General features: G+C 41.1%; 1 protein-coding gene across 7 annotated transcripts in view; it reads left to right on the top strand.

The window, feature by feature from the left end:
- The first annotated feature begins 4316 nt into the window (after positions 1 to 4316).
- ptprua (protein tyrosine phosphatase receptor type Ua) overlaps positions 4317 to 25943 on the top strand; it is a 240683-nt gene continuing 219056 nt past the window's right edge. For all 7 annotated transcript variants that reach the window (XM_022208249.2, XM_022208247.2, XM_022208248.2 and 4 more), the window contains exon 1: positions 4317 to 4617. In XM_022208249.2, the coding sequence (XP_022063941.1) occupies positions 4548 to 4617 (70 nt within the window). In that variant the 5' untranslated portion in view covers positions 4317 to 4547. The remainder of the gene's footprint in view (positions 4618 to 25943) is intronic.

Below are 25943 nucleotides of genomic sequence, written 5' to 3'. Positions count from 1 at the left end.
AATAGTTTAAACATTTACGTTAAATTATTACAGCCTGGCAAATGAAGCAAGCTCACAATATGCCCTCCCCACCACCATCTTCGGAGAAAATAAATATCTCCCAGACACAAGTTAAAAGCCCTGGGGCCGCAGAAATCAATATTTCATAGGCAGGAGGTGATAAAGAGTCTTGATCCTGCTCCTCCTACGTTTGAAGCAGCCACTAGTCCAGTAGCGAGCAGCAGGATGGCTCAATGCCATCTGATGCCACAGCCAAGTGGATATGGGCCAATGCACAGATTTAACAGGTATAGGAAAGAACTGGCTGCACTTCACCCTGCAGTGTGTTGATAATTTTGGAAATAAAAGCCTTGGTGACCATCACGGGGTGTATGAGACCCTATTTAACCACCAGCTTCTGAAGTGTGGACCTGTCACTTCAGAATGACCCTACAGAGACTTGAAGGCCAGGGATAAAAGTGTCCTGCACACACTGGGTCATTACATTACTGCTCAGCCATTCTAACTGCCACAGCTCAGGACAGGTTTAACTGATTCCAAATCAATACCCTAACCAACAGTCCAAGTTACTTTCAGAATAAAAGATGTTCAAGACCAACGAACACTATGTTGGATGCTGTATGTTCTAATACAGGTTGTATACTCGAACCAACATGGTAGCAGGACAGCTTTGGCAGCTACATATAGTGGTTTTTATACCTGCTTTAAGTGGTTCAACTCAAGGCTGTAGTTAAGTCTCTGGACGGGCTTTGTAGTAAATCAAGAGCAGGGGTGTGAAACTCATTTTGGTTCAGGGGTCATATTCAGCCCAATTTGATCTGAAAGTGGACCGCATCGATAAAATCATAACACAATAAGCAATAAATAACTTTGACTCCAATTTTTTTCTTTAAGTGAAAAAAGTACATTCTGAAATTGTTCACATTTAATGAACTATTTTTATTATTATTATTATTTTTTTTTCAGAACACGATGAACAACCTGGAAATTCGACAAAAAAGGGAAATTTTAACACTAGTCTGCCTCAGCAAGTATCATCTACTTGCAGATTACAGTGTGTCTACAAAGGCACAAAACATTTAGTCACAGATCTCTGGAACTCAACAATGTAGTATTTTACAACTTGTCTAGAATTTAAAAAAAAAATTATATTCATTTCCACATCTGTGTAGTAATGCTGACACACCACACAAACTAAAGTGGGAACTATTAAGGAAGAAGGTTAAGTTGTCCCCCTGACTTCTAAATGTATAACATTTATACGTAAAAAAAAACGCATAAAAGTTGTGGCAATGCATCAACAATAAGGTTCCACCAAACCAAACTCTGTCAAACTGAAGCTGCTGACTGACATTATACTGCACAATGAATTCAGTGTCTTTAAACAGTTTCACAATAAGTATTTATTTTCACCTCTATAATTTTTATGCTTTTACAAAGTCATCCCACAGACCAGACTAGACCCGCTGGTGGGCCAATTTTGACCCTTGGGCCCTATGTTTGACACCCCTGATCAAGCATAAATTAGAAACCTGCTATAGAGATCTGCAGTCTAGTTCCTGATTATTATACGTGAGCATTACTTTTCACCTGTTGATGCTGCCTCTGTAGAGCTAGAGATCAGGCCCAGTCATGTGACATTAAGTCCAACCAAGACCCTGCTGGTCCTTTGTGTGCCGCCAAACCAGCTCTGACCTCCCAAATGCTGGAGTCTCCATGAGCTCAGAAGCTCTTCTAGCCCCAGGAATAGTCACCACTGCTGACAGGTAGTATCCATACTTGCCTTTTCAAAGATGCTCCAACCTAGTCATCCTAGCCATCTGGAATTATACACTTTGACTGCTGTCAAAGTGCCTCAGGATTTTTTTTCTTGCCCATTTCTCCCACTTTTATATGATGACTACCAATCTTGCGGTATATAGCAGACCTTGACATGTGTCGTTATCACAAGACAATCTATGTTCTTGGCTTCATCTGTGCGTGGTCAAAATGTTTAGATTCATCAATGTAAATTAACTTCATTAACTTTCATTTACTTACAAAGACCATTACTGAATAGAATATTACTACTTCACTTTTTGTCCATTAATTCGTGCAGAATGGTGATTGCAGTAAATCCAGAGTTTCCAGTGAAAAGGCTTGACTAGATGTTTGCTGAAGAGCAGATTTTTCCTTCAGCTTACTTAAAGTATTCACTATCAATCTCCAGCAACATCAGAAGCCACTTACGGTTCTCATGGACCCACTGCTTTGTAGATTGTAACTAAGGCTCTCAGGAAGTGGTATAAATGCCTCTGTTAGACCTGTTGGCCATTTCCATTCAAACCAGAGTAGACAAGCCTATGAAAGTTACATACCTCATTAACTGAATCTAATGGTTAACACCTGTGTTATTTTCCCCATGCACCAAAAAAAAATTCATCTGATCTTCCATCCATCCATCCATCCATGTGCCATCATTGTAGTTTCTTTCCTGATGGATTATCAGTTTTGCAAATCTGGCAACTGTTGAAAGCCCCTGACGGTTTCAGATTCTCTGTGTGGTGGCCAGTTTGTGGATATGAGATTGACACAACTAAAGCACAGTATTAACTAATACCATTGAGTCTTAAAGCTCCATTTTTAAGGTGAACTGTAGCTTAAAATAAAAGTCCACCCTGCCTCAAAATCTAAATTTATAGTAATTTTCCCAGCCCTGTCTGAAAGGCACTTTGCATTTGACCTGTCATAAGAAGAAATCTTTTTTGTTGTCATGGGTTTCTGTTTTAATTTGTGCTACATCATAATCGACTAAGTATAGACAAAGTTTTTGCATGTTTGTTGTGTTGTTTTGTGCTATGTCCCAAAAAGGTTCTGAGAAGATGGTTGTATATGTAAAATGCACCAATATGACTAATTTTGTTTCACTAAATAATCTGCACATACACTACCAGTCCAAAGTTTGGACACACTTTCTCATTCAAATGAATGACAATACGAAGGCACTAAAAAGCCGAACTTAGAAATCAGTGGTGAGAAATGAATTGCAATCTATATTCAACGCATCAAAATATACTTAATGCATTAGACGGAAATATCTGTTAAATAAACATTAATTATAACAAGCCCAACAGGCGAGGTCGGAGGTCAGCTGTAGAACAGCACTGCTGGAGCTGGAAAAAGGAAGACAGCGGCTGACTTTGCTCCAGGCCTTTCATTTGTGGCTTGAACCCAAGCTGTCCAGGTACAGCTCAGTCTCACTTTATCACTTTACCACTCTGCTGCCACACACCACCATGTTAAATATTGTCAGAGTGAGCTGCTCATATTCATAAAAAATATATACCAGCACTGAGCGCAGACACTGCTTGCCTTTGGCAGGGTGTTACTGCCTAAACACCTCAGCAAGAAGTGAGTCAGAATTTAATCTAAGCATAATAATGGAGAGCAAGAGCCAAGCAGCAATGAGTCTCTTTGGAAGCCAAAAATGCACTTAAAAGGGAACACTGAGGGAAAATGTACCCTCTGAAGTGACAGTGTGGTCTCTAACTGGATGTCTAATAATGTGCTCTAGCAGTGTTGGAGGTCTACTTCTGGCACCAAAGGAAAAAGGAAAGAATAATAATAATAATAATAAAAATCTTTACAGCAAGAGAAAAAATTACAATTTTATCTTGTATGTGTGCAAGATAGCTCATACTTTGGTCTTTAAAGGCAACAATTTTGATATTTATCTCATCATTGTGTCTTTTTAAACACATGATTTTGCCTTTCAAAGTCACAATCAATATCCTACATGTCTGATATTTTAATTTTATGCATCTGACATACATTGTTAGATATGTATCTGTTTCATGATTTGGACTTGTTAGCACATAACATTTATCTCGTCAGTTTGCCTTCATAATGCACCAGTCTGACTGAGAATTTGGGCTTTTTTATGTCACATTTCATATTTTTACCTCATGTTTTTGACATTTATCTCATAATTAGGACTTTAATCCTAATGCGATTCCATTCTCATTGCCTTTTTAATGCATGCTTTTGACTTTGTTGCTCAGAATTTTGGCTTTTTGTCCCAAAATTTGGCTTAATTTGATTGTTTTGTATTCAGATTTAACCAGAATGCTCACTTGCCTACATATTTTTTAAAGCATGACCTAATCCTTTGCTTTCTTTTCTTTTACATGTAAAATTGGGCTTCCATCAGAAACTGATTGCAAATGGAAAGCAGCTAATTTGAAGTGAGATCCATCTCGTCGCCACATGGAGGCGCAGCTGACCCGCATTCCCGCGTCCCACTTGCTGGCTTGACAGTACGCGCAAAGTAAGAAAAAAGAAAAAAAAGTAGTGGAGCCGTTAGAGGAAAGGGGGCTCTTTTTGAACGCTTTAGCTCCAGATCAGATGCTCCCTGTGCGGGCTGTGGAGGGAGCAGTGTAGGCGGCGACGGATGGAGCTCAGCGCACAACTTCTCTCCAGTCTTGCCGCTGCTGCCGCTGCTGGAGTTTGCTCGAGGATTTGCTTCTTTTGACAAAACGAGCTGGACTTTACCTTCTCCTCCTGCCAACATGTATTCAGCAGCATTGCTACTGATGCTGGCCGTCAGGATCTACGCAGACAGCATGGAAGGACCAACAGGTAAAAGACGGAAAACCGCGAGTGTTGATTGAATTTGGCGAGACGCAGGTGCGCACCTGTGAATCTCCCCAAACGCAGAGTTGCTGTTTCAAAGTTGACTGTCAGGGTTCAAAGTCGCTCTCTCCCCGCAGCCCAGGCACACATGTTCAAGTCAGAATTGCTTATTTGCTCTCTGTGTTGTTCCCCAACTTCAAAAGTTGTATCGTAGTGCGCGTAAAGCTGTTCTAATGTCCCCCTGGCTCGCATTCCGTGCTGAGAACTTTCTCCTTTGTGCCTTCAGTGAAATATTCCGCTGGGTATTTAATGTGGCTCCTCTCCTCTGAGACTTTCTCAGAGCATCTCCAGTTTTCAACATCAGATGAGCAAAGTTGTAAAAATAAAGCTAAAAATGAGAGTGGATTCATTATTGTTTGAATGCTGAACACACACACACGTCCATCTGTGTCCAGTCTATTCAGCATCTCGCTCACTGTCATGTTTTCATTGTTCAGGCTTCACTTTGGAGCCACACTACTGTCTACACCAGTGTGTCATCCCACAAAATGTAAATCCCATCTCAGTGATGAAGTCTTCCCTCATTGCATGAGTTCTTGCTGATGTGTATGAAATCGGCTGCTGCATGTTAATGGCACTGCTGGAACATCTTGTGTTGCTGATGCAGGGGATGGTTAGTTTGTTGCACAGTCAGTCCTCTGAGCTGTGAAGGGTTCATAGAAATTAAGAGAAGTGTGTATTTCTGGCTATAAAGCAATAGAGGGAAGATGAATTAGTAATGTCAGTGTGGTGCCCCAAATAACTGCACTGACAGCTGATCCAAATATTCTTTATTTGTGTCCCTCCAACTCTAACAGTTTTGAAGTGTTCTCAGAGTGGAAAAGTGAAATTTTTAGCCATAATACCTGAAATGCTCAGAGCCTATCTGAGATGAGAGTTCAAATCCTCTGCACTGTGCCTGTGGCTAGTTTAGCATTTGAATGGCCCAAGCAGTCAGGGAAGATTTCAGAAGGCCTGCGAAACATCTTTTGAGGAATGTTTTGGAGTACGATTAGGGGAAAAAAAACGCCTCCGGTAACACCCGCGTCAAGTTTGTCTCAAGTGAAAGTGGCAGTTGATTTTCCTCGAGACTGCTGTGCAGCTCGTGCGAGCGTTAGCTGTGATAAAAATACTCTGGTACATGGGTATCAGTTACACGACAACCTACGGCAGTTGCTGAACAGCCGTGCACTGAGCCACTCCCTGCTCTCCAGGATCAAGTGGATTCTGTGGGAAAGATTTCATGTAGCAAGCCACCTGTCTTATGAGCTTACATGGAACAACAGAGAAGACTCTCTAAGCAGTGCTTGGCATGAATTCACTGTGTTTGTTGGAAGAATTTTTCGAGCACTGATGGCAAAAGATTCCACACAGAAATAATAGGCAAAGGCAAAGTTATTCCTAACTGCTCTGGGTGCATATTCAGCCTCAGTACTTTGGCACTGACTGGCATTTGTTCAAGCAAACCTCTCAAGCGCTGAATAAGTACAGAGAGGTGAAAGCCTTGACGATTCAAAATCTTCTTTGATCAGATTGTTGCCAAATTGTGTGACATCTCTGCAAAGTTCTTTTATTGCTGTTTCTTAAAGAAATATATTTTTGTCGTCGTCAAAGTACAGTGTCACATCAGTAGGAGTGGCAGGACTGACACTGATAGAAGTTTTCCGTGTTAATGAGTCGGACTGTTATTTTTCAAATAACCAAAAACAACTGAATAAATAAGTTAGTTGTTTGGGCCATGAAATTAGACCTTCAGATTGACTGATTATTGGATCTGGTATTTCGCATTTTTCATATTAACATTGTTGTTATAAATCTAAACCAGTTTCAAACAAAATAATTAAAAATATAATTAAAAAATATCATTATTTTGACTCTGTTGTAACCACCACGAACAATATCCCACCGGTTATGCATCATGAGTCTGAATTTTTGAAACCAATATCAATTTTTCTTCTGCAAATGTTTATCAGTTCCAAATATCAGTCCTTGGTAAATTTAATTGCTAATATTTTGTGTTAGTATCAGCTCTGAAAGATCATCATCATTTGTGGTAAAATAAAATGTCAGGAAATTCTAATAAATTCTAATCTCAGTTTCTCTCGACTAAGAAATTTGGCGTCATGACAGAAAAATGACTAAAAAGCGTGAATTTAATAAAGTAGTTAAATGACTTGTCCTACAGGTGACTAGTTGTTGCAGATGTAGCTAGTAGGACCAGAACTGCTTTGTCAGACGTGTAATCTCCACAGATAGAGGTGGGTGTTGTTTTCTTTTAATATCAGTGCTATTAAATGTCTCAATACCAAAGATTTTTTAAAATCTTATTTTCTCCTTTAAATGGCATGTCTGAAACTAAAAAAACAATCTTGGTGCGAGCAGAAAGAAAATCACATAAAAGTAAGTAAGCACAAAGACACGACATGTCAAATGCTCGTACAGGTGGAGTGTTTAAGGTGCAGTAGATTAAAATGATCTATGGAGGGCATGTGAAAACAACTGATAAAATGTGGATTTTCTGTTTGAAACATAGTTCGAGAGATTTTCTATGTTTATAGGATAGATAACAAAAGCTGAACAGAGAGGAGGATGGGGAATAAAATGCTGCAAAGGTCTTCAGCTGCACGCAAACTGTGGGCTGCCATGGTTCAGCTGCAGCACCTGAGGTTGAATGCGATGCTGTGGACACATTTTTGTACTTTAAAGGCACTGAGGTTCCAGAAACAGCTCGATGTGTAAATCATCCGACCTGAGCCTTGCAGTTTGTTGTCAGATTTACAGGTGCTGTAGTTCTAACATTTTTCTTCCCATGCCTTTTGGTGCTGCCAACAAGTACCGCCATGCAGCTTCAATGTTGATCGGGGAGAAAAGCATGAGAAGGTGCACCACCACCCTCACTTTGTGTGTCTGCTGTTTTCAGGCAAATTCCTCAGTATCAAAGCGGAGTTTGTGTGCGTGGCTGTGTTTGGAGCTCTCTTACCTCAGCTCCACAGCTTCACCTACACGATGTGTGACTGCTGAGGTGAAACCTGGCGTGTTGTTTAAACGCACCGGGCTGCTGTTAGCTGGGGCTCAGAGGAGCCAGAGTAAGGAGCTAATTTAATCTTGAAATGAAACCACGTGAGCAAACTTCAACGCTGAGCGGCGCTGACACGCAGCTCCAAACAGCCTGAAACTGGGGGTCAGGAGGAGGTACGCTTGAAAAGACCACACTGAAAATGGGTGCTGACACGAGAAGGTGGGCTTTCATGGTCTGGTGGGAGGATGTAGAGAGGGGGTCGTCGGTGTGTAGCGGTGTGGATCCAGCTCAGTGTTAATCCAACAGAAAATAGCCCGACACACACTGCTCTCCTGGGGCAAATGTGAAGGCTGTAAATGGAGAAAATGGAGCGTGTGCTCACACAAAAGGCAATGATGAAATGCGGTTGTTCTGGAGGAAATAACACCAGATTCTTTAATAGAACAATGGTGAACCGCATAATGGCTACACGGTTGTTCAAGAAAATGAGTGCGCTGTAATTATAGCTCATGATAATGAGATGGTAAAGGAAGAAGGACTGTTTCAACGCCAGTTCTCATAAAAGAAGAGAAGGCTCAGATACCTATGAGTATAATTGAGCCACATGGTTCAATTGTCATCCCACAAGCTTTCAAAGCTGTGGGATGACATTTCTGAAGCAACGATTGGGCTTTAGTGTCTGTTTGGCTGAAGAAAAATGGATGCTGTTAGTTAGAAATTGATAAAAATGACCAGATGGAAATGATAAAGTGCACATCGTGTTTCACTCCTCACCTTTATGATGAACACATTGAAACAATAGATGGATTACATATTACAAACAGCCAACATGAGGCGATTTCTCTTTCATTTAAATGGATGAGTCAAGCATCAATGGATAGACACATTCAATCAGCCCGAGCAGCCTGATGGACTGAGCCTGGAGCAGGCCCGGATAAGGTGAAAGTCAGTAAGTCCTTTCTTCCCCTATATCCCAGCACTTTGATGGCTTTTGAGAAATTTTAATTGCCTCGGCTGTTAGTTTCTGCCATTCTGTTCATCTCGGAGACTTTTATTGGCAGCGTGGCTAAAGCAAACTTGCAAAGGTGTTTGACAGAATTTTGGTTTTAATCATCACAGTGGAAGACTTGATGGGCTTTTGGAAGTTCTCAGGTTTGTGAATGCTGCGAGACTTGGCAAACTTCAGCGGCTTTATGCGCATATGACTGCGGCATGATTACTTCTGTTTATCTCAAAACGATTTCCTCTTATCGTCGAGGGAGGAGTCAGAGCTGCTGTTGTGCTACAGAAGGCAATTTTCTCCATGGAAGTGGAAATGCGGTGAAAGGCAGTGTCGCCATCCACAGACTTTATTGTTGCTGTCTAAGCTGAACTCCAGCTCATCCTGCTACATCGGTCTGTCTCTGTAATGTATCTTCAGGAGTCATCAGCTGTCTACAGTGTTGGGCTTTAGCTCATTACGCCTAAAGGGAATGTGATTTTTCTTCAGTGACAAGTTGCAAAAGATTACAGTTAATAATCTACTACTACTGTGTTACTTTGTGTTTTAGGGGTTGCGTTTTTGGCACTGAAGTGATATCCTGAGACATAATTGAGTGGGAAAATGTGTCCAAGTTATAATACCCAGTTAAAATTATTTGAATTGTGGCCAAATCTTAGATTTGCAGTGTTTTTTTTTTTTTTTTTCCAGCAGAATGGCTACAAACACCTGCTGACAGTTGCATTGAAATCAAATACACTAGCACTCATACAATTGATTTGAAGAAGTTGTTCACAGTTTGTGTTTAGCTACACTACTGTTCAAAAGTTTGAGGTCACTTAGAAATGTCCTAATTTTTGAAAGAAAAGCAGAATGAAGATAACATTAATTGATCCCAGAAATCCAGTCTTGACATTGTTAATGTGGTAAATGACTATTCTAGCTGGAAACGGCTGATTTTTAATGGAATGTCTATATGGAGTCTAGAGGCCCACTTTAAGCAACCATCACTCCTGTGTTGTTGTGTTCTAATGCTACATTGTGTTAGCTAATCGTGTTGAAAGGGTAAGTGATGAGAACCCTTGTGCATTTATGTTAGCACATGAATAAAAGTGCGAGTTTTCATGGAAAACATGAAATTTCCTGGGCGACCCCAAACTTTTGATCGCTAGTGTAAGGAAATGAAGCTTATTTAGGAAACTTACGGTTTGGATATCCTACTGTATTTGTTCACCAGGCCTCAACCTACTGGATTACCACCTGCAGAAAATGGGCCGTTTGATTAGTTAAAAATGTGTTGAGTTATTTACACCACTAAAGCACTTCATGAACTAAGATGGGCCATGAACTATTAGCTTAGAAGGAGGAGCCCTGATAAATACTGTTGTGTTTGATGAAATGATGACATAGTTAGTGTCCTCCAAAATTATGTCTGGTTGCAGGACTTAATGTGAACTTGGGAGGTGGCATCAGGGCCAGCTGCCCCCCAGACCACACTGATTCACTTTCTATTTCTACACATTGTGACTTTGGAGTTTGAGGTCAGTGAAACAGAAGCTGGAGTGTCTTTATTGAGAGATTCAAATTATATCCACAACATGTGATTGGATGGCTAAAAGTGGGTGTGGCTGAGGGGTCCTATACTACTGTAGAGATTAAAGGGGAACTTCGTTTTTTTTCAACCTGGGGTCTGTTTTCATACTTTTCGCTAGCTGAGCTGCTAGCTGAGCTGCGAAGCTGCCTGCCTGGCTAAATACTGGAGCTATGTCGAAAATTCATTTCTCCATCACTCACATGCATGAAATGACATATGAAAACAGACCCCAGGTTGAAAAAAAATGAAGTTTCCCTTTAAGGAGAGAAGGATGATTTAGTTGCAAAAGAAACACAAAATCAATCATATGGAAACGTTTGGAAGGATGATGTTGACTAAAAACACTGTCAGCAGCATCTCCTAATTACTGCCACCACAAAAAGCAACAAAATAAATTTATTTGAGCCAGATCTGGATGCCATTCAGAACAAAAAACAAACTATTTCAAAACCCTTTGCCAGTGTCACCTTATGCTAAAGGTCCCAAATGGCTGTATTCAGCTCTTTTTTTTGTTAACAATTTTTATTGAAGTTTTAGGAAAAGAAAAGACATGATACAAATACAACTAGGAACAATCCCCCCCCCCCCCCCCCCCGCTCCCATCCCCCCAGCGGCATTTCATAACTTATTCTGGCCTATTTACATCAGAGACAGAGTGAACAAGAGAGTGCAAATGACATAAAATAACAATGTATCACATGGAAGAAATACAAGAAGACAGAGAATATTAAGGTGAGAGAAACCAGGATACTTATACAAAAATAAATAGGGTTCTGGATGCCTGGGTCTGTGACTAAAAGTCTGTACAAAGGTGTCTTACTTTGTCAATGAAGGACGCCCAAGCATAGATAGTGGATTGTTTGGCGTTATGCATTCTTGCCACTGATAGCTTTAAATGTAATATATCCAATAAGGATCTCAACCACTGACTAGTGGATAAAGAGTGGGGAGGTTGCCAACGAAGCGCCAACATTTTTTTTTGCGGCTGTCAGGCAGACAAATAGTTGTAGCTTTTGAAAAGAGGAGAGAGTTAGAGAGGAGGTATCATTCAAAAGTAACAACTTTGGGTTGTATGGTATCCTTAAAATAAACAAATCAGATAAGGTTGCACAAATCATCCTCCAGAAATATACAACACCCTGACATTCCCAATACATATTCATTAAAGAACCTGTCTCGCCAGAAGGGCAGAGTTCACACTTAGGAGAAGGTGCTATTTTCATCAAATAAAGCTTCCTCGGAGTCAGATAAAGCCTGTGTAAAAATTTAAAATGTATTAATTTGTGGTTTAGGATTTTTGGAGGTGAGATCCAAATTACTCCAGACTGTGGCCCAACAGATATCATCCTCAGAGGAGCCAAGCTCCTTCCTCCAAGCTTCCTGAACTGACAGAGGTTCGCTCCTGGTGTTTAAAAGAACATATAACTTCGACACTAAGCCCCTCGTACAACCTTTAGTGTCCAGCAGCAAGTGAAGAGAGTGGATTTTTAGGGCTACTCCCCATGGGACACCGTATGTACGCATTGCTAATCTGAGTCGGAGGTAGAAGAAGAATGAGCCTCCAGCAATATTATGCTCTGAGACCAAGTCATCAAATGCCCTCATTCCCAAATTGTTCCAAATGTCAGAAATGGTATGAATGCCTTTTGTTGACCATTGTGGAAACTGAAAAGGAGCTCCACCAGTAATAAGATTGTAGTTATTAAATATGGGGCTGTTCTTGTGCCATTTCAGTGATGTCTGAGTAAAACCCTCAACTTGTCACCATGTGGATAATAAAAAGGATATGATTGGACCCAGCTGGCGTTTAGCGAGCTTCGAGGGTAAAGCTGAATAAACAAGATCCTGTAATCGGTGGGGATGTGCGATGTTTTCCTCTATTGGTCTCCAAGAGACTTGAGCATCAGCATCAAGCCATGTTGATACTGGACGTAACACATAGGACCAGAAGTACCACTTAAAATTTGGAATAGCCAAGCCACCATCATCTTTGTTTCTTTGTAGTGTGATTAATTTGATACGTGGTTTTTTTACCACCCCACACAAACTTGGAAATTACTTTATTTAAATTGTCCCAGTAGCCATTAGGAGGGGGGAGAGGTATCATGCAGGAAACAAAGTTTACTCTAGGAAGAATATCCATTTTAATTATGGAGACACGAGCTGCTAAAGAGTTGGGTAATTTTGTCCGTCTGTCTAAATCATTTTCAACTTAAAATGTTTTGAAATTTTTTTTATAGAGATAGCTTGTAAGGAACGGTAGATTTCAATGCCAAGATACTTAAAAGATTTAACCACAGGAATATGAGATGGAAGCATAGATGGGTCTAGAAATGAGTTGATGGGCATTAACTGTGACTTAGACCAATTAATTTTGTATCCAGAAACAAGGCTGAATTGGGTAAAAACATCCAAGATATGAGGTATAGAGGAGGGAACATTATTAACATAAAGAAGTATGTTATCCGCGAATAAAGACAGTGAATGATGTGTGTTACAAAAGGAAACGGGGACAATCTGTGGATGCTGTCTTATTTTTTGGGCTAGCGGTTCCAAGGAGAGAGAAAATAAAAGGGGGGAAAGGGGGCATCCCTGGCAGGACCCCCTTGATATAGATATTGGGGAGGACAAAATACCATTCATTGTCACCATAGCAGAAGGGTTGGCATAAAGAACCTTAATCAGCTGGATAAAATTTTTGCCAAAGCCAAGCCTTTTAAGAACTTCCCATAGATATAGCCATTCAAGCCGATTGAAGGCTTTTTCGGCATCAAGGGACAACACTGCACAGGGTGTTTGAATATCCTTTGAAAAATGTAAGGCATGGAGTAATCTGTCCGAATGTTGTCACTGGCAAGACGAGATTTTATAAAACCAGTCTGATCGCAGTGCACTAGTTTAGTCATGTAAGTCTCCATCCTGGTAGCCAAAACCTTAGCATAAGCCTTTACTTCGGCACATAAGGTACTTAAAGGTCTATAGTTATTGCATGAGGTGGGGTCCTTATTTGGTTTAAGTAAAACAGTAAGTAAAGCCATATTAACGTCATCAGGAAATGAGCCCTTTACAACAGCAGCCTGAATCATCTCTAACATGTATTGCCCCAGTTCCTCCCAAAACCTTGCATAAAATTCTGGGGGTATGCCGTCCCAACCTGGCGATTTCCCCTTTTTCATACTATGGATGGCCTCCCCCAGTTCCTTTAATGTAATATGGGACCCCAAGTTGTTCGCCTCTTCTAGAGATAACGATGGGAGATTTAGATCTCTTAAAAAGTCTATATTTGTCCGTGGCTTTATTCAGCTCTTTTAAGCATATTTTTGATTTCCTATGGCTCCTCTGCAATATCGCAAAAATGATTCTTGAATGATTAATTAATTTTAAATAGTTTTTCATGTCATCTGCTCATAATGTGTGTATTTTTCATGCTAAACTAAAGATCACAATGTCAGTTTTTTCCAAAATTGTGCATGCCTTGTATTAAACAAAGGTTTTGCCACCTGTGATACAAAACCACACGGCATATAACTATGCTATTGCTCTGCTATATCCCTATGAATGGTCATGAGCACTTTGACATGATTCACAGCGTTAGCTAGTCACAGCAAATCCCATTTGTTTGGATATGTATGTAACTGCCCCTGAGTTAAAGATGAGTCATTCTAATATTTTTAGGTTTTCCAGGAAGGGGAAGATTCAGATATAAAAGTACTCACATATGTAGGATTTAACAAGACAATATTGAATGTGGACAATGTTCTACTTCATTGTCTCCTTAAAGGTAGCCTTGACTGGCCTGGACCGAGTAATGACAGTCAGGTAATGTCTTTAGCAGTTGAGGAATTAGTAAAGTGATGCCAGATTTCCACTGACATTTTCTTGTGTGGGGCTGCACAGTGCCTTGGTGGTTAGCACTTTCGCCTTGCAGCTAGAAGATCCCTGGTCCATGTCCCTGCCTTCCTGGAATCTTTCTGCATGGAGTTTACATGTTCTCCCTGTGAATGTGTGGGTTTTCTCCTGGTACTCCGACTTCCCCCCACAGTCCAAAAACATGCTGAGGTTATTTGGTGACTCTAATTGTCCATTGGTGTTAATGTGATTGTGATTATTTGTCTCTATATGTAGCCCTGTGATAGACTGGTGACCTGTCCAGGGTGTCAACTGAGACGGACTCCAGTAACCCCGCGACTCCAATGAGGACAAAGCGGTGTGCAGTGGTTCCTCGTCTATCGTGGAGGGTAGGTTTCAGAACCCCCCACGATAGGCAAAAATCCATGATTTTATTACTTATATATATTTTAAGGCTTTACCCTCCCCACACTCTTATAGCCCTTTCCCACACTCTTAAAACACTTTTTGTGCTCTTAAACACTCTCAAACACTCTACACTCTTAAATCTACGTAATTGTCTCTGATGGTGAGCATCTTCCTCTGGCGCTTGAGTTCGGTGCCAGAAGCCTTAGAAGACTGTTGGATCGACATCGTGTGGCTTGAAATAAATTACATTTTTTCTGAAAATTTCCCCCAAAAAATAACACCGCAGAGGAACACTGTGCACAGCAATCATACGTCGACGTGAAATGGACAAGGTGAGACGCTGAATGCATGCTAGACACGGGAGACGGAGGAGACAGATGCTACGGTTGCTGAGCCAGTCAGTGCTTAGTGATTCATTTTATTTCGATTTAACATTCATTTGAAATGTTTTAATTATGATTTTTTGTATTTTTATGTATCTTTTATATGTATTTTTATATCATTTTAGTTGTGTTAGGTTAGAAAATGCTTATTTTACCACAAAAATAGTTAAAATAATAAATCTATAAAAATGTCTAAAATCCACGATACAAAATTAGATATATACAATTTAAAAATCCGCGACACAGTAAGACCCTGAAAAGTGGACCGTGATACGGCGAAAGATGATTATATAGATAATTGATGGATGGATTTTCTTTTATGTATCTTGTCTGGCCCTGGCTGTCAAATTAGTTACATTTGAGTTTCTAGACTAATTTAATGGGGTTACTGTCAGCAGGGCCCGTGTTGGGAAACCACGTGCTGGTCGTCTGTGGCTGTAGCAATCGGACCGTCGCTGAATATTATCGCCTTGTGCGTTATCCTTCTGACATTAATCTAGCAGTGCTGCTGCTGCTGCTCACGTGTGCCTGTCAGCACCACGCCTTGTTAATGGAGCTGACGGCACCATCAGACTGCTTTGGCCTGGACCTGCAAGCCGTCTTTGTGGAGAGATCCAGGACCGGCTTCAGCTCTCCAGGTGTTAGAATGTGTTGTTTTTTTTCCCCCCGTTGACAACAAATCATTATTGAGCAGATGGAATAAAGCCAGCAGGCGCTGTGCTACCTGTCAAGCTGATCGCTATACACGTTTAGACAATAAAGTTAATTTGCTCACTTTTAGACATCGGTACTGAATGAATTGTTGTTCACTTTGGACGGCTTCAAAGGAAGCTGCTGGGGTTTTGATTGCTGTTGCTCAATTTTTCCTCAGTGACTCATTTCATTGCTTACACAGCTCTCAGTTTCATCTCAACAGCCTTTATAACGATGTGCTCGATGAAATGCTTTATGAAATCAGTAAAATAGCTGAGTAGAATAAATTCACATACCATAAACACCTCAGACAGCAGGTGGAAAGGGAATGTTAGACTTGGCTGTGTGTTGCTGGTATGCAAGGAAGCTGCTAATTGTGGAGTCTCAGGGGACTGACGTGTTGCTGGAGCAACAAAAGCCAAGCATTTTAAAACATCCAGACTTTGTAACCTCAGATGATAGTCAGACATCAGTTTGCTTTTTAGCAAGACATGGTAAGGCTACTTCTACCTGCGATCCCCTCTGTGAACTCCTTCAGCTGCCCTCTTCTTTAGTCTGAGAGCTCACCGTCTGACACATATCATGTCTCAAATTGTCCGCAGAGCATTGAGTGTGTGAAGATGATGCTTTGAAAGCAGCCACATAGGCAGCTTACCCGATTAAAGCGAAAGAATTGCACTGACAACAATATCTGTCTCTGAAAGCTTGACTACATTTCATGTCAGTGAAAGTGTCTCTTAATTCCTCAAACAGCCTCAAGAAAGGAAATATCATCAAGCCAGTCGGGTGCACTTATCTCGTCAAATCTGAAGGAATGAAGTTGAACAAATTCACCTTAAACACTTTAGCACTGTTGGGTAACTGTTGGTGGTGATGTACCTTATGTTCCTGGGCCTTTTTGCTGCTTTGGTGGCATACACAGGGATTTTGTCTAAATTGGAAAAACCCTGACACAGTAATACCAAGTATGAGTATGCAGAGTGTTTACACAAAATGACAGTATGCCTATAAAATCTGCTTCATTTACAATAAATATATATATTTTTTAATTTTGGCAAAATATCCATACAGACAGTAGATATTGATACGAGTAGAGGTGTTCTACTAAAAATGTGCTAATCAATATCAGTATTACAGAAGTTACACAGTCCTTAAGGTCAAAGTAGCAAATCAGTTAAATTAATGTATTTAAAAATAATCCTACCATTACAAGCAGCACCCAGCTGACATGATGACAAGAGATGTCCTGATCAAATTTCTTCTGCCTCTGATTTAGTCAGAGACATTTAATATTTGGTATCTGCTGATCTGATCTGATGCCCTTTTCCTACACCTCATGTATTGTAGATTAGCTGTAGTACCTGGTCACGATACCAAGAGGAGCCTCTTACTGGCGCTCATTCGGACTAGGACTTCCGTGATGCTTTATGACCTCCAACCAGGGCTCGTGTTTGAGACAAACCAGGCTACAGGCTGCATGTCTGTCTTTGAGCTGCTTAGATAAGATGGAGGTATTTTCTGTTTTCATCTGTGAATCTGTTTGTATTCTGACTTAAGGTTGTTTACAACTTGTCCATGAGCTTTAACTCGAACGCTGAATGCCTCTTTTTTGACTTGGTGTTTATTTTCTCTCCATAAGTTGTAACCTGTTGCTGCAGCTGCACTTGCCAAAGCAATTCAACATGTTGTTATTGCTGAAAATCTATGTGCAGCATTTATGGAACCTTTAGTACTTTTGGCACCATAGAAAGAAAATATCATAATTTGTAAAATTGGACTTGGTACTGATATATCGCTTCTTGTGACACCTCTAGATAGGAGCGTTCATTTTTAACAGGGAGGATGACCCAATAGCAGCACAGCTACAGATACGGAGAGATGGCAGGCTAACAAAGGAGACAGCATCTCCCTTCCTTTCCTGTGAAAATTGCACACATTTGGACATACTGTCATCCAGATTATTTTCAAAAGTGACATCACAGATAAAACATTATTGTTCTGTGTTGTTGATTGGAGCAGAGTAAAGTTAGAGGAGAATTTCAAAAACAAATTACATTGCATAAAGCCACATTGGAACAAAATTTTACTTTTTGTTTTGGAAGAAGAACACCAAATGTAATGATGTATTTTAAAACAGGAATGGGGCTCAAGAATGGAACTGTAGGTCCCAGCTAATTGCAAAAAGAAATCTAGATGAAACAGTAGTCTGCAGTTTTAATATTTACAGCACTAGGGTTGCAGTGTGACAATATTTTCATTAATTAATGTGCAGATTTTTTTTCTTGCTTAATCTCCTGATCTATCTTGTTTTGTTCATCCAGTTGTTCAAAACTATAAAAATGTAATTTATCATAACAAAAGCAGAACATCCTTGCAAGTCAGGAGCAAGATTTTTTTTTAGCATTAGCACATCATGATAAAGCTCACTTCTTGTTTACTAACTCCTATCACAGCACAGTGCAGTATACAGTACACACTATATTTTGTAGTCTGTAGTAATATAGTGTCTCCAGTTGTTCAAAGACACAAAGTAAAATATATGAATATATTTAGAAGCGTATTTAATCTTCACTGCCTGTTTTTGTACTGACCAAATTTTGTTTGTATCACCGTGGAATCATTTCATTTTGTGCTAAATTGCTGTGTTTAGTTGTTTGTTTTTTCGTATCGTAAATTGTTCATCTTGGCATTTGTACCACAAATTAAAATAACCTGACCACAAAAGAAAAAAAGCAGTTTGAGGGAAAGTGAGTACACCAGAAAAGTAAATTAGAGTGCCTCATCAAAATTTAAGCCCTGGAATGCTCTCAGCATCACAGATTGATGAAAGATAACAGTGCGGAGTGTTTGAGGGAGGATTTTTCCTTTCAAGGATAATTTGCCCTGTGGTTCTGGAAACATTTGCTCTCAGCACACAGACAGGGCCAAGTTGTCGGGAATAGCAGGTAAGATAAATGGTGTAGAATCCTGCCGATTGTGGCTATGTTTGTGTGCATATCTTGGTGGTGACGTGTGCACAGGGATGAGATATGCAGGAGCATGACTGTTCAGAGCTGATGGCTGCTTGTCCATTTAGTCCAGCCCTGCTCTCTGTCAGATTCAGCTGCTGCTGCCATTACCTCCCGGATTTGTCAGTGCTCCTGACAGCCAACCATGAATAATCTTTATGAATATTCCTCCATCGCTTGTGCTGCCTAACCGCCGGTGTGTTTACACTGTTCTGCAGAGCCAATTGTCCGAGCTGCTCCCAGCCATGAAACCTGTGGTCGTGCCTGTCACGTCTGATGACGCTTTGATGCCAGTCGCGGCGCTGGCATCAGAGTGGAAGCTGTCGCTCAGTTATCTAGGCGGCATGGGAAGACGGACCTGCATATTCAGCAGATGGGGTCAAAGTTCATGTACAAGATGATTTTGTGGTGGTGCTGTCAGCAAATGTCACTTTAGATTGAAATGACATTGGGGACCAAACTGCGGGAATAGCATTCCTCTCGCTTCCTTTCCTCTCTGCAGCTTCTGGGGAAATATAACTGCATGATGCCAAAAGCTATTTCTTTTCAGCTCTGCTAGCTCCTCTTCAACTTCTTATCTCCCAGAGTTTTCCCTCTCTGGCTCACATGTTTAGTCCCCCGTGTCATTAATGTAGAAGACCACAGTGCTGATAAACTCAAGTTAGATTAACTGCCAAGCTACAAACTCACTCCTCTTCATATCTTACACTTCATTTTTTTAAGATACCAAAAAAAATGAGAAGACCACTGATATGGAGCAAGACCCGGGGTGTGTAGGTCCCAAGGTAGCTGTAGATATTACACTTTAAAAAGTAGGCGTTTAAAGTTATCAAACCTGTGGGCCTCTGAGTGTCCCTTTGGCGCACAAGAGATATTAAAAGTTAGAAGGGAAACTTACAAAAAAAAAAAAAAAGTCAAATAATTAAATAAATAACATGACATGCCCCTCACCGGAGTGAACAAGGGCACTGCGGCAGTGCCTGCTCACCCCTGTCAAGGTTAGCAATGACCCTACTGTGCACAGCAGGGGAGGTTATGCAGCATGAGCAGCAACACCTGTGTGTCTGCTATCACTGTGGGGCGTCTTCCTTCACCTCCCTCTTCTGTAAGTAATGTTGGATTGATGCCAGTTTTTGTCTCACTGTTGCTCTTTTCCATTTCATCTTACATTGTAATTGTATACATGAAGTGTCAGAGGCCCGTGGTGCAGGCCGGGGAAGCCGGGGAAAGGATGAGTAATACTTTACCCTTCAACTGCAGGCATTGTGGAGATTCTGTCGAGCACATAACCCCAAAAATTCCTGTGCAGCTGCTGTGTGGCTGGTAGTTTGTCAGGTTGTTGAACCACAATGTCTGCAAGAGGCAATAATCCTTCAAGAAGGGTATAGGTATGTACAGATTCCTCCCTTTCTTTTCTGATATCTTCACACAGGGTATCTGACATTTCTGAGCTGTGAACTGATTCTGTTCGTTAAGTTTCTAGCCGTCCGTATCCTCACCTGTCCAAGTCACTGAAACTGTCCTGTGTCTGAACAAAAATGTTCGCATCTGTCAAAGAAAACACTGAATTTCAAAGTGACACTGCAAAGAAATTGTGGATCTGTAACATTTTGGTGGATCAGGTACTGACCAAGACACCTGACACACTTGCTGAGGTCAGTTTCAAAGTAGATCGGATGTCTTGAGGGACACCTGATCTGCAGATGCAAGTTACTATCAGGGCTGCTACCAAAAACAGTGGAGTACTGAATCAATGCATCACAAGCTGGGGACAATGATGCACACCTTTGGACAGTCTCTGAAAGCATGCGTGTTGGGCAGCAAGAGTAGGTGTTGTGTAAAGAATTATGTAAGGCAGCTTGAGAGAGAATCCTAGTAAAGTTATAAAAAATGATGGGACACATCCCCTCCATTTCCAGTGTCAGAAAGGCATGGTTCCAGACACTACAGTGATCTGACGAGTACTTTGATTGAAGCATACTGACACTTTCACACCAAGCAGTTCCCACTGTGACTGGATGGAACTGTGTCAGTTTTCAGCACAACATGTGAAACTTCCCTTGATAAACAAATTTCAAAATGAAATTAATAAACGCTTCCAATGTAGGCGTTCCTGCTGAGAATCGAACCTTTAACCCTGGCAGTGTTAATGGCTTGCCTCCCCATATTCGCCCCCTTGCCTCACAACCCATCTGTCCTCCTCTTCCTCTTTTAGAAATAACTTGGCATGCATATTTTTGTTAGATCAATCTCTTTTTTTCTACTGGGGCTAAACGACAGGGGTGAGTTGCAAATTTGCAATTTCAGCTCCAAATTTTCTGACAAATAACGTAATTTGATTTTCCATGTATGCTTTTAAAGTCTGCAGTTCAGTACTCGCTGTCTAATGATGTCAAACATGATGGGGCATTACCACACGGGACACCATCAAAAGTGGGACTGTCACACAAGAATGAGGACATGAATTTTGTAGAACCCTTTCTAAAACCATTCCACATGATAGTTTAAACTCGGGGTCAGACATGCTGCATAATGCATACTCTAAATTGCAGCCTTTACGATTGGCTAATTGCACTGTTCCAAACTGTGATTGCAGTTTGAAACTGATTTATTGTTCAGCCCTACTTTGCACTTTACATTGGACTTCTATCAGGAGTGCTCACTTTAGCAGTGATTTAGATAATCTTGGCATTTTGGAAGGCATAAGATGTAACGGCACCTGGGCCAGCATCTGCTGTGTTTGCCTTCCAAACACCACATGCATCAGTAGTGAGTACAATAGGTTGCAGCCCCCATGGCCTCTGAACTTAGACAGATAAACGTAAGGGATTACATTCATGAGCAAGGCGCTGACGGACCATGCTCTGCATGGGAATGAGCAGGCTGTAGCATCTTTGCATTCACAGAGGAACACGTTAGCCTAGCCAAGGATGATTGGAGGCATATACCTCTAAAATCCTCATTCTGTTTTATGAGATATATCGCCGCCAGTGCCCAGAGTGTGATGTTGTGCTTTTTATATGCTTGCTGTTCCAGGAAGTCCTGAATCATTTATTCAATAGGCAAGACCCCACAAGTCAGGTGGAGGTGGAAAAAAAAAGAGGCAGAGAGTGAAGGAAGTAGGAGAAGAGAGGAGTGTGTGGAGTACAGAAAGGCAGTAGGGGGATTATTGATTACACTAAAGGAATGAGTTTGGTGGAAACAGCGTGGAAATCACCCGGTGGTCGTATTTCTGTCTGTGCCGCATGTCTGTGGGCGAGTCTGAGTGCCACACATGAGTCTAAAGAGGAGCAAAATTAACTTCACAAGTGAAGAGTTGTAATTTATAAGAAGGATCCGTTTTAAGGGGAAAGTATGTTCTCAAGTTAAATTCAACATTTATTATCCCAAAGTCATGAGTCGTTTACCCTTTTACACTGGTAATGGTTTTAAATAAGGAAGTATTACCATTTCCCCAAATGGCAAATATACAAACTCTTCACATGAGGCTCAAGCTTTACACAGTGGGATGCTCCATAAATGAGCGACACCCTGTTTTCCATTAGGGACAAGAGTACATTTGACTTTATTGCACCATCCTGAATCATTGATTCAATAGTAAGACCCTCAAGTTCAGACATTGCAAATTAGGTGGAGGTGGAAAAAAGAGGCAGAGTGAAGCAAGTGGGAGAAGAGAGGAGTGTGTGAAGTACAGAAGGGCAGTATGGGGATTATTGATCACAATGATGGAATCAGTTTGGTGGAAACAGCATGGAAATCAGCTGGTGGTCAGATTTCTGTCTGTGCCGCATGTCTGTGCATCACCTTTCATCTTCCATCCACCGTCTGATCTAGCAGGCCTGTTCGAGGTGAAAGTGACCTGGGGGAAGACTTTCCAGATTGGCCACTGAACATGTGTGTCCCTGTGCCCTCCTGGCCTACACCCTAATCTCAGCATCAATAGAGTCTGAGCAGATGGCTCTCTGGCCGAGGTCACCACGCCCATACACAATAATAATGGGGCATGAGAGGATGATGAGGCTGGCCCAGACATGGAGGGATGATGCAGGGATGACCTGAGTAGACATTAAAAACAGATCTACTTTGTTTGCCCTTGCATAAGGCAGCAGCTGACATATGTTGTTTGTGAGTTGGTTTAAGCACAGCCTCCTGTATGTCGACCTAGAAAAGTGGTGAGAGCAGCAGAAGTTTGCCATCAAAGGGCCACACTGGTTGATGTTTTTTTCTGTTTCATGTAGAAGTTCTTTGCTGGTGTTAATGTATTATAAAACTAAAGAAAAGTCAATTCCACAGGCGGCACACTGGCTTTTATAGGAAATTGGTTAATCATGAGGCTAATCAGATGAGAATTTTTTGAAGATGGCCACCACGTTTTAGGACAGATTGTGCTGCTTGACTTGTAATAAGTCCAGTAATTAGTTAGTTTTTTGGTTTGATTAGTCTGTAAAGCTGTTTATGGTTAAAGTACGGCTTAGCCACTATATTTTTTTAGACGGGGATGTTAATATTATGCCAGCACTGATTGTTTATGCCAAAAATATTCCCACGATATTTAGTTTTATTCCAAAATCTAACTGTCATCTGGGGAAAAAAACGCCTCTGAACAGCATTTAGGCCCATTAAATCTCTTCATTAAAAGCCAGGACAGGGTGTTTTTGTGACCGTCGCTCCCAAAGCTCTTACGGACAGTGTTGATGGGCTTAAAGTATGATTTTAATAAAATGGAAAACTGATGTACCTGTCCATTTGTTAGACAAAATCCACAGCATGTACAAAAGCTCTTAACTGTTTTTAACTCGGCTTCATTTCTGAACCACTTTAAAGGCAATGCACTTGATCAAAAGTGGTTTACAGCAGAGAATGCTACACAAAATAAAGCAGAGAAAATGACTGAAATAATAAATGACAATTTTAAGAGCACCTATAATCACAGGAAAAGTCAGCAGCAATTTAAGGCAAGTAAGTCAGACGCAGTGTCAGCTGAAGGTTGGGCACATCTGTAGAGTGTAAATATGTAAGATGGACAATGAGATTTTTTTTTATTTTTGGTGGATTTACTGAAAGAGAGAGACATTCACTGTCATCCATTTTTGTGCTTCTGTTCCAGTGTTAGTATGTGCTGCACTTCACAGATTCCTCTGCCAGTCGTAACCCCAACCCTCTGACACCGTTAGCTTCACACCTTCATGAATATTGCTAAATATTTTTTTGTTCCACTCATTCATCTTTTTTCAAATCTTAAAGCGTCTCGACTGGACAGGTTCAGATGCAAGTTGCACGTAACAGAGGTCTCGTAAGTTCATGTCTTTCTGGAAGCGCAAGCCTTTTTTTTTTTTTTTTTTTACAACTTTTTTTTCATATATGTAGTGGTAATCCTGATCAAGCAGTTGGAGTTCATTTTGTTGTCCTTTCAATTGAGTAATTGCCATCAATTTAGCCCAGCTGATATTAGCTACATGTCCAGGTTAAGATGTAGCAGTAGAACCCCCATCTGAATTGAACAGGTGAACGGAGTATCTTTTAGTAGCACGAAAACGTTATTATTGTTCTGACTTTTTGAATGTAGGAATGTCACATGTGTTTTGTGCTGTTCTCTGCTGAGCTGTTGCTTTACCAGTTCTGGTTGATGCCATTCTAGAGTATTCGCCATCTCCACTAGGCTACGTATGGCAGCTGTACGAGAAGACAGGTCCCCTCACATTTTTAGAATGTTGTTATATGGACTGGGTAGTGAGGTTGTCATGACATCTTCAAGGCCCCAAGTCTGACTCATTTACCATCTCTAGTCTTATGTGCTGTTTTTTATTACGAAACATAAATCACTGGCTTGCTGGAAGTGCTTTGAACTGAATTAACATAACGTTAAAATTCTGTTTTTATTGAGATCCAGGAAGTGCTGTCCTGGAGGCAAGTCTTTAAGTCTGTGAATTTATAGTCACAGTAAGTAAAGCTTGGTGTTGTCAGCATAATGTGAAAGAAATATTGTACATATGGACCATATGAATGTTGAAGAGTCTGGAAGTATCAAATAGAGGGACACATGGCAGCTCTCTAGCCTTAAAGCGAGAACTGAGTTGAAATTCCTGACTCAGCTGCCAGAGAAGGTCATTTTTTACTTTTAGTGATGCAAATTTCCTACCTGACTTCTAATTCTTTGCCACTTCTATACATATTATATGCCATGTGCTTTAACAACTAGGCAATTGTAAGTTGTCAGCGGCCGGTTAAGTGCGGAAAGGGGCGACAGCGAGCCTGATGTGGTTAGTGTAGGAGAGGAATGCATATGTAGAACAATGTATGACATGTTTGTCATTGTCATTCCTGAGGGACGGTGTGCACATAAATTGCTTCAGCCTGAATCTGTGCGGCCACGCCCACGTGCTTCTGCAGCGAGTCCCAGACATCTCTAATTATATGCACACAAAAGTAGGCTATGCATTGTTTTCTTATCTCCACTTCACCTCCCTCCATCCTCATTCCCACCCCCACCCCCACGCCACAATTCGCCAACTCTGTCACCCACTTTCTGCCAGGACGGTGGACCTGTTGTTAATTAAAGCTGTCAATCATAGACACAGAGAGGGAGGGGGCAGAGGAGAGTGAGAGAAAGCCTTCCAGAAAGTGTTTTACGGTGGTTCTTACTTGATAATAAAGTCAATCAAACCTCATTTTAGATGCTGTGGCCAAGGACAGTAACAGCTGGCTTAAACAGTGTTTGTGTATGAATGTGTCTTGTCCTCCGTTTGTCCATGCATGAGTGCATTTTGGGAGGGTGGCGCAATTAAAGAGGGCGCCGATCAGGAGTCCTGGTAAAAATGATGGGTCTTTTTCTTCTGTCTTCAAAGAAAGACATAGAGCTTGGATAGCAAGCTCTGCTGCACACTTCAGTACCAGTACAGGCCTCCTTTAGCCTCAGCGTCCTTGCCTTGTCAGGGTGCCGTCTTGACCGCCATGTGTTGTCTGTGTTTAATTAAAAATCTGCTGAAGAGGGATTACAGTACAAGGCAGGGGGAATCTGGACAGGCAAACAAGTGGGAGCATAAGTCGAATCACTAATGCAAGGTTTAGTGTGGCCAGTTGGCTGGGCATAAGATGGGTTGCTAGGAAGGCTCTGCAACCATCCTTCACCATGTGAGGGAATGCTAACAAGTTTTTCCAATCCTTGGGTTGGCCAACGCATTTAGAGGCGGTTTACTGTAAATCCCTACATAAGCGGTCTCCTTTCTGATTAAGTTGATTTGTTTGTGTTTAATTGGACCAGAGGTAGGGTTAAGGGTTAAGGCGAATCTGTACAGGAAAACAAGTGAGAGCATAAGTCGAATCACTAATACAAGCTTTAGTGTGGCCAGTTGGCTGAACA

Source organism: Acanthochromis polyacanthus, chromosome 11 (assembly GCF_021347895.1).
Source record: "Acanthochromis polyacanthus isolate Apoly-LR-REF ecotype Palm Island chromosome 11, KAUST_Apoly_ChrSc, whole genome shotgun sequence".
In the NCBI taxonomy this organism is placed as follows: Eukaryota; Metazoa; Chordata; class Actinopteri; family Pomacentridae; genus Acanthochromis; species Acanthochromis polyacanthus.
This window is presented reverse-complemented; position numbering and strand designations above follow the sequence as displayed.